The sequence below is a fragment of the Arachis duranensis genome, chromosome 6 (genome assembly GCF_000817695.3).
Source record: "Arachis duranensis cultivar V14167 chromosome 6, aradu.V14167.gnm2.J7QH, whole genome shotgun sequence".
In the NCBI taxonomy this organism is placed as follows: Eukaryota; Viridiplantae; Streptophyta; class Magnoliopsida; order Fabales; family Fabaceae; genus Arachis; species Arachis duranensis.
In genome coordinates this window covers 12,797,369-12,807,682 of record NC_029777.3, presented here as the reverse complement: position 1 = coordinate 12,807,682, position 10,314 = coordinate 12,797,369, and the positions used below count along the sequence as shown (strand labels likewise).

General features: G+C 29.8%; 1 protein-coding gene across 1 annotated transcript; it reads right to left on the bottom strand.

The window, feature by feature from the left end:
- Positions 1-3,192: 3,192 nt before the first annotated feature.
- On the bottom strand, positions 3,193-5,011 carry LOC107492859 (gibberellin receptor GID1B). The gene is made up of 2 exons (XM_016113909.3): positions 4,843-5,011; positions 3,193-4,760 (listed from the first exon to the last, which is right to left on the bottom strand). Exons 1-2 carry the CDS (start codon positions 4,879-4,881, stop codon positions 3,735-3,737), a joined length of 1,065 nt encoding a protein of 354 aa, XP_015969395.1. The 5' UTR covers positions 4,882-5,011; the 3' UTR covers positions 3,193-3,734.
- Between the last annotated feature and the right edge of the window lie 5,303 nt (positions 5,012-10,314).

The following is a 10,314-nucleotide window of genomic DNA, read 5'->3' as shown; positions in this document are numbered from 1 at the left end:
GTAGTGACTGTGGGATAACATTTCCTTTATACAATTCTGAGGCATATGACATGTCTTTCTATGTTTTTTATGAGTAAATGTATTAAGATATGAATATACCAAAAAAAGAGTCTAGAATTTAACTTACATAATGAGTTAACGGCACTAATTATGAGATGCCACTAGTATAACTTATCCCCTAATATGGTTTTATTATGAAAATAAACCCAACAAGATAATGAAATTATTTTTTGAGAATTAAAGTATTTAAGTCTGGTTCGGTTCAGCTCAGTTGACATTTTGCCTTATTTGATCCGTTGTACAAGACTAGTCGACCCGAACAAATAGTTTGACGGGTGTCGTATGTCCGAGCCACAATCCGGACACTTATCCTCCAGCAGCCAACTATCTGACAGCTGTAAAAGAAAACTCTTAGAAAAGGGACCTGGTCTATGGGATCTGCCTTACTGATAGAATATATATGGGGAAGGTCCTATCTTATCCTCCAGCAGCCAACTATTTGACAGCTGTAAAAGAAAACTCTTAGAAAAGGGACCTGGTCTATGGGATCTGCCTTACTGATAGAATATATATGGGGAAGGTCCTATCTTTCCTCTACGGTACATCACTATCCCATTATTTTTATTGTCATTTGCACTACCTCTGATTTGGGCGTCAAAGTGTCATTGCAGGTGGCATCTCCCTCACACCACAGCTCAGGAGATCGTCAAGTCTCCGCCCTCATCCTTTGAACCCAATCTAAGGCTGGTTTTCACTATCACATTCTTAGAGTTCCACCGACCTGTCTGGAGCCCGAAAAATCGAACAAGTCTATTTTATCAAAAGATAAAAATAAAAAAGACAATACCTTCTTTTCAGAGATTTATTATATTTATATGTTTAAAATGTTATTTTAACTACTAAAAAAAATAATTAATAAATACAAATTTTTAAAAAATACTTTTTTGTAATATCAAATAATAAGTAAGAGGATTATTAGGAGCTTGGTAAGGACCTAGGAGAATTCAAAATTATTCATGTGAGATTTCCAAGGTCGTAGTCATTAGGGAGATAATATATAGGTTTAAGAAGGTAAAAAGACAGTTCTACCCCTATGTGTAGGATTCCATTTTACTAATATTTACTATTATATATTAATTAATTGCAACTAGCTATGACATTTCAATTTTCACCTTAGAATTGTTGACCATTGACCCATGGAGCAAGTAGGTCCACGTCTCATATATTGGACATACATAAAATAAAATAAAATAAAACTATTGTTTAAATTTTAAAAGCCTCAAACATGGAGATGTAGAATTCAATTTCTCTTGTGAGAAATGAGAATCAGCGTACTCTTTTTCTCTTGTTTGAGTTGAGAATTGAAAGTGAATGGGATAGAGGACAAATGGTTTTGATTACAAATAAACTATATTATAATTAGGCACTAATGAAAATATAATGACACACCTGAATTGGAAAATCATCATAATGTTTAATTATTTGTGAACATTAATCCCGCAAGCAATGAATATATATAGTACCATGTTGTGTTGTGTTAAAAAATAATAAGGTGCCGACCAAACAAATTAAGTATTTTTTGTCTTTAATCTCTCCAATGAAGTAAAAAAATAAACATGTTTTTTTAGAATGACTTCTTCCCATGGTTTGTCTCATTAAGGAATATTGTCAAGACTTACACAGCTACTTAATGACGACAATGAGCAATAAGACACAAAGTAAAACAAGATTATTCTGAACACGAAAAAAGAAATTTCACTCCAGTAAACAATTTTTCTTTTTTTTAAAGGAAAAAAAAAAGAAAAGAAGTCAACAAAAGACAGGGTTGCATGTCCTTGTCCAAGCTTAGCTGTTTCTACCACTTGGTGAGTAGCATTAAACACTTTAATTAAAGCAAACCCAAAAGGGTTTTTAATCTTCTCTTTTCTTTTCTTACAAAAATTGATATTTGTATAGCTATTTTGTTTTTCTAAAAAAAAAAAACAGTAAGTACTTTATAATTCGAACAAATAATTGATGGGTGTAGTGTAATATTTTGTAACCTTTTAATACCCAAATAAAAACCTGTCATATGTGAAAACTTTTATTTATATAAATATGAGTTTGATTTTGATTCACTTTAAATATAATTTAGTTTTATTTGTGCCTCTAATAATATAACAATATATAAATAATTATTCAAAAAAATAAATATAATTAAAAATTATATAAAATATTTTATACTGTCAATATATTAAAATTAAATTTTATAAATATTTAAACTTGTGTGGTAGTTTAGTTCTTCACTAGTCAAGTTAAAAAATACTTTGAGAAATAAAAAAATAATATATATTCCTGTTACATTTATTTGAAACTTAATAATTTATGATGATTGAGGCTAGCTCAAGTGTGAAATAAATAAAGATGAGTTTATCTAATTGGAGTAAATGGGTCGTGGGTTTTCCAAAAGTGGTCCCTGTGAATAAGTCCAAAAATCCCAACCACTAGTGTAGGAAAATGGGTTCCCCCCATGAAAGCAGTGCCAAATTCTCATTTTTGTTGTTTTCCTACTCTCCAAACACACCCTAATAAGGAGAGGACAAGAATTTATCAGATTGATGTTGAAAGATGGCGAAATCCATGAATCAATCAAGCTCCTGCCTAATCCAATCATTCCATGCGCGAAACCTTTTTCGTAGGTCTCAACTCTCAACTCTCAACTCTCAACTCATGCCCTTTGCCTTATTGCTATAACCAAGATCATCATCATCTTCAATTCTAATTAACTTTCTAAAACATATTATTAGTCAACAAATAAAACTTATTACATGTTCGTTCAATTAGATTTATGTGATTAAGAATTTTTTATTAACCACTAACTTGTATGCTATAATGTTGCTTATGATTATGATTCGGATGCTACTTTAGATTTTTGGTGATTAATTATGAAAAAAGGTAAATGACCCTTTCGGACAGACAGAAGGGTAAATTTCTTTTTATTTCTTTTTTACTTTTCTTTTTTCTGGTCAAATTGACACAACCCACCCAGAAGTTGTTTTACACTAGACTTTATCATAGCCCCTTTGTTTTTAATCTTTTGTCTTTTGTCTTTTGTCGCAATAGCTAAGCCAATATCCCTAAATAACTGCACACAGCATGCACCAAAGTAAAATTATATTGAAGCACTCAATACAAGCACCATAGACATAGACATAAATAAAAAAGAAAAATAATAACATATAAATACATAACCATATCAGTAATTAGTACATGCTACAATAGAATCCATAACCTCTCTTACTACTAAGGTGAAAACTAACTAAAATATGAGGTGAATAAAACTGAGAGTGGTTTCTAGTTTCTACCCCTTCAAAAGACATGACTAGACAGAACAAGAAGCTGCAGTATACCAATTACACAAGACTCTCAAATTGGCCACTTCTATATGACAATAAGAATAAAAAGAAGCAACACAATTTCATAACTACACACCATTACTACAAAATAGGAGACAACACAGTAACAATATATAGAGAGTACCCTAAATGAAAAATGTCAAACCTGTTGTTATGTATGCCGTTCCTATAGGTAAAGTTAAGTAATAACAAGAAAAATTGGCTCATTTTTTCTATTACTTATTGTATATTCGAGCGGGACATGACTCCCTCTCGCTCGATAAACACACAACAAGTATAAGAAAAATGAGTCAGATAAGATTGGATAAGATAAAATAAGATAAAGAGTAGTGTATATTATTAACAGTTAGGGTTAACGAAGTTGTTGATCTGATCCATGAGAGAAGAGAAATGATCATTGTTTGGCAAGAAGTAGAAACCAATGGTGGCATCCTTAAGGTAAAGAAGATTGACATGGTGAGAAAAGGACCTAAGGGAATTGGCATAAGCCAATTGCCAATCTTGGAGAAGATCCAAACCAGCAACACAAACAAGAGTCTTAGGGAATGAGCTTAGGCCCTTAAGGGACCTACCCCTTGGCCCAAACGGGTTACAAGCAGGGTGGTCTCTATCTTCTCCTTCAGGAAGAAAAGCCCGCCAATACCAATCTCGATCTTGAAGCTTCACGAAATACTTTCCATCAAGCCTTATCTCTGACTCAGTCCTCTTCTCTCCACCGAACAGTGGATGAAGAAGGATGTTACCGAGAACCTCGATTCCTTCCTCCGCCGCTCTCACCGCCACGTGGTGAACTATGTTTCCACCTGAACTGTCACCCGCCATGTATACATAAACCTTTGATTCCGATTCCGATTCGGATCTTCCGCTCCGGAGCCATTTTCTCGATCTGACCCACTCCAGGGCGGTCCAGCCGTCCTCGTAGGCGCAGGGAAAGCGATGCTCCGGTGAACGGCGGTAGTTGACGGAGACAACGACGGAATTGCTTACATTGACGAGACGGCGGCAGAAAGTGTCGTAGATTGCGCTGTTGGCGGAGGAATGAGAGAAGCTTCCACCGTGGAAGAAGATTATGACGGGGACGATATCGGTGGTGCTGAGAGGCTTGTCCATGTCGGGGATTACGGTGGCGGCGGCACATCCCCGTTGATGAGAGTCCTGAAGGTATAGACGGTAGAATAGGCCGGGGGTTCTCTGATCGATATGATCGAAGGACCAGACGCCGTGGACGGGGATGGAATTGGATGGAACTTTGCGGTCAAGAAACTCTGCTAATTCTCTGTTGAAAGTTCCATCTGCTCTCCTTAACAGATTGTAAGCTAGCTTGAAATTCGATATCAGAACCCACGTGTTCAACGGAACAACACTCTGCAAATCAAAGAAGAACAACTTTATAATAAGAATGGAAAATTTGAGAGTATTAATGTTATGTTTATTGCTGAATGCTCACCCTAGACTCATTCAGGTTGACTTCATTACTTCCAGCCATGTCTACTGTGAATAGAATACGCTTAAGAAGCAACAACAACTCTCTTGTAGCGCCTCATAATAATCAACTGAGGTATGTAAGTGTCTATTAAGCCTTGGAGACAACACGCTGAGTTGCAGAGTATATAGAGCCACACACACAAGGAAAATAACCTTTAAATGGAGGGAAATTTCCACTTTTTTATTATTTTTTAATAATGGTATTTTTATGAAGAATTATACTAAGTGTATACTAAAATTAGTCACAAAAGTCAACTATTAGTATAAAATATATATTAAAATATAAACATATATTAAAAATAAATTAAACTACACATATATTTATACATAAATATATTAGTGGTTAATTTTAGTGACTAATTTTAATATACAAATATTTTTGTTTCATAAATGATGCGTGATTAGAGTGTTAATTCAAATATAACCTCGTTTACTTTGAGATAAAAACAAAATGGATCCTCCAATTTTCAGTAGGTATGGATATTGAACCATCCAATTTTTAGAGTATAAAAATTAAATTTTTGAATTTCTAAAATTGTATCGTCCGATTTCTAAATAAAAAGTCACAAATTTAAGATACAAAAATCAGATTTTTTAATATGTGTATTTTTTACAATATTAAAAAACATAAAAAAATTATAATATTTGAATAAATCACTCATTTTATTTTTATATAAAAAAGATTAATTGACATTTTCTTCTAACAATATTATAACTCCACAATAATAATAAAGTAAAAATTCAAGTATATTTGTTTATGTTTATTTGTATGTAAAATTAATATTTAAAAATTATTAAATAATTTATAACTATTAATTTTATATAAAGATAAAAGGTTTGTTTGTGAATCTTTGTTTAATAATAATGGTGCTTAGATTCAAAATTTGGGGATCTAAAGTTCTAAATTCTACTAACATATAAACATCGTAGATTTATTTTTTATACACAAAACTAATGAATTAATAATTGACATTGTGATGTCAATACTTATTACTCGATCTAAACTCACAATTTTGGATTCAAGTGATTGTTGTCTTAGGGGGTGATATATATAGTACACACACTATTTGGTTGTTGCACAGCTGGTTCTAAATTTTACTAATATTATAAATTATAAATTTTCGGAAACGTTGTTTTTTTTGTCTCATCACCCTTACATGCTTAATATAATTTAATAACTTACAGCACCATAAATAATCATTCTTCAAGTTGATCATTTCATTGTTTATTCATAATAAGGATTAAACACCTCACTAACTAAATTTAACCCAACTGAAACTATTTTTCTTTTATAGTTTGAATATAAATTATTAATTAAAGGACAAGATATCCATACCACTTTTATCAATCTATTCCACACATCCAATTGTTTCAATTTTATTGAGACTTTTTTTTTTGAGAAATTATATCTATATTTTACTTTATTGAACATTTAAAAGATATGAACAGAACATTTATAAGATTATATAAAGTACTATTTAAAAGTAACACTTTTGCATTTATCTTCATCCATTATCTAACTGATAAGATTGTCCATGGTCGGAGCTTAGAATAACTTTTTTCCATTAAAAGAAAGGATTGAATAATTAGGATGATACCATATTTCCATGATAGATGAATAAAAATTGTGGTTTCCTAAATACTTTGTTTCACAGAAAATTAGTTCAACAATTGTCAAATAATGACTAGACTTCAGTTCAAAATAATTTATTACAATAATCCATGAATATATCTTAACTAATTTTATTCTTCCACATATATCTGCAGGCTTATTTTGATTACCTTTGTCAAAAGAATATATTCTATGACTTCAAATTCAAGTAATATATTATGCAACATTGGATTATTCGAACTACTAATCATAAAATAAACATGTTTAATTTCTTTGGTCTCCAGACATTACCTGATTGTTCAATGCTATATTCTCGAGACATAAGAAAATTATGACAAAAAAATAATAATCATCTAACATTAGTATTATTAAACTATTAACTTATAAATAGTATAAAATGTTATAAATTGTTATGTAAAATTAAATTATTTTTTATTTATATAATAATTATTTTAAAAAATTTAAATATATGCAAAATACTAATATTTTAATAATTTTAATCGTTAATTTTAATTAATATATATTTTTTATAATTAAAATTAACTATTATCGATGTATTTGATACATTTAAATTTTTTTTGGATTTAAAAAATGGCAACTGGAAAGAAAGAGAGAGGAATTGATGAAAAAGGAAAAAAGATTGGAAGAAGCTGACAAAAGAGTTTCCCTGCGTGCGGCCGACGCCAAGGCACGTGGCGACAAAGGGTACCATCCACAAGCTTTTGCCAAACACCACCTTCTCCATGTGAATTTTCCAAATTGCCCTCCGATCGTGACACGTGGTTTGTCACGTAGCGGATCGCGCGTGACGGCATGTTTTTTGTCAGCACCTCAGAATGGAGCTTCGTTTTTCGTCCTTTTCTTTCTTGTCTTTTTGGATTCAATATTAACAACATTTCAAAATGCATTTCACATTTCCATAGATGTGTGTAGTTAGGTACTTGGACTAGAAAATTCACACCTAATTCTTTATATTGAAAAGTCGTTGCGACTTCTTTAGCACTTAGCAGTGAAAATTTCAATATACATCAAATTATAACTTCAATTTTATGTATGTTAGGATAGATTCTATTAATAGTTTTTAATTAATATTGTAAAGGTTATGTTTTCTTTTTCTTCTATCGAACACAACTATGCAAATCACATGTGTTCTTCACTTCTTCTATTAGTTTTAGAGTTTATATATATATACTATCTAAATCTAAATATAAATGAAATATAATATTTATAAGAATTTCAGCCTATTTTCTTTCATAAGTTAGTTTGGATTAAGTCCACTCATCAATGCTATTAAAACGTTAAAGTCTACTTTAGATTTGTTAAAGCATAAATATAGAATGAATAATTTTAATGACTAATTTTAATATATAAATAATATTTTTGTAGTCGTAATAATTTGAAAAAGTTAACTTAAATGGAGACAATAACAACATTATTGACAAATAAAAAACACTGGTAAACTCGTTAAAATTTTTATCGAAATGGACAGCTTCATTGCAAACCCAAAACCAAGGCATAGAAACAAATTAAACTACAAATCAACAACTTAAACAGATTATTTCAATTTCATATTTTATTCATGGAATAATTAGCGTTAAAAAGAGGCTTATCCGATCCATGATTAAATCTTTAATACCAATTATATTAAAAATAAATAAAATGAGATATATTTTGAATGTATCTATAATATTTGGTAATATTTTTGTTTAATTATCTGAAAAAGAATGATAATAAATGAGATTTGACAAATACCAAAAGAGAAAAAACTGATGTTTTTTTTTTGGTTGAATATTTTGTCGTATATGGAGAAGTGGGAGAAATGGCAGGTGTCACGTAATGTGTTTTTGATGTGGTATGTGGGTCCCACTTGAGAAGTCTTTATTCTCCGAAATGAGTTTCATACGATGATCCAATGGCCCCCTTTAGCTTCGATGAGACCCCTCTGATCCTTTATCCTCAATCCTCTGCTTGACACGTGTACTACCACTCCTTCCTTCATTTCCTTGCGGGACCCATCACCGCCCCTTGTCTTCATTGCAATTTAATCACAGATGAGGATAAAGATGAGAATGAGATTCATATTAATAAAGTGTCACATATAATATCATATCGTATATATGACCTATTATGGTTGCTAGATTGAATCGTGGAGCTTATTGGACCAAATTGATTATTGAAGATCATGACCATTCTTCACAAATTTGGTAGCCCTAAGCATGCGTTTTATTCTTTTTTACAGGTAGATGATATATGATAAAATCATTAATGGTTAGTTTCCATATATGTGCTAAGTGTTTGGCACAGGGTCTCAATCAATGAAGCTATTAGCTAGCGGCAATCTAACATAGATTGAACAAATCCAACGAGTTATAATGTTTGATATTTATGTCTGACATCCAAATTAAATTATCGATGATCCATATATATCATCTTGCATGTTACGAACCTGCCAATTCTACCAAAACGCGTAAGCTAGCTACCTATATTACACATCTTAGAGAGTTCAACTTTTGAAGCTACGAATTAAAGATACATATAGAGCCCATAATGACTATTATAGTATTATTATATCAAATATACAATTCTTACACTAAAATTAATTAATATATTTGTATATAAATATATATAATTTAATTTATTTTTAATATATATTTATATTTTAAATATTTTAGTCTATATTTTTAATTAATATTTTGAATTAATTATTAATAAAAAATAATAATTTATAATAATTTTATAGAATTATTATACTAATTACAATAATTATCTAATTTTGATATTTAAAAGATATTATTAAAATTAAAATTTTATATTTTTTTATGATAGCACCTTTTTTTATTTTTAAAATTAAAAAATGTTAACAAATATCAGATATTAAAAAAGAAATAATACTTTAATTTTAATAACTCTTTCTAAGTATTACCAAAATTATGTAATTAATTATCATCATCAAAATAATCATCCTAACATGTACTTTAAAGAGATATAGCAAAAATCAATTGCAATGGAGGCCATATACACAACATATATATATAGTCACCATGACATGTATGTATTCGTGGATTGATAGAATCTATCTTGTTAGGATTCCATCATTCACTTATCATGACGAAGAAAACTATAGAATAGACCATACATGAGTTATTAGGGGGATTCTCTAACCAAAAAGAAGATACAATAGTTTATCAAAGGAGATAATTGAATTTTAAAACAAAGGAAGTTAAAAAAAAAAAACTCACCACATACATACATAAAGAGTGACATACATGGCACGTACCTTCTTTTTCCGAAAATTAAAAAAATAATTTTATAAAAATTTAAGTGTCTAATTTAATTTAATGAAGTCACCAAAAAGAAAGTTGAAGTCACAAAAAAAAAAGTGTCTAATTTAATGTGAGGTCGATAAATAAAAATTGTTAAATAAATTAATAAATTTGACTAAATTATTATCTAATAATTTTTTATTATTAATTTTTTGTAATATTTTTTATTTAATTTTATTATCGTCCTATAAAATTAAAGAAAATACGAAACACAAGAAACAGACAATAATGAATCATCAAACTAAAATTAAGCGAGAGAAATTAAAAACACTTCATCTGTTATTCCACCTCAAAGAAGAAAAGTAAACGTTCATCTTTTTTTACTGCTGACACATGCTATAGCCATACATTCCAAAAAGGGTTTTCAATTATAAAACCATGAATATATAAAGTAAAACCATAAATATAAAAGTACAAGTAACTATCTATAAAACCATTTATAATCCTAATAGAATCTGATAAATATCTAAAATGAGAAAAAATAAAGAGATATATATAT

Coding starts and splice junctions, on each gene's coding strand:
- LOC107492859 (XM_016113909.3), bottom strand. CDS start 4,881: ATGGCTGGAAGTAATGAAGTCAACCTGAATGAGTCTAGG. Junction 4,761..4,842: donor TCAACCTGAATGAGTCTAGG/GTGAGCATTCAG, acceptor TTTGATTTGCAG/AGTGTTGTTCCGTTGAACAC.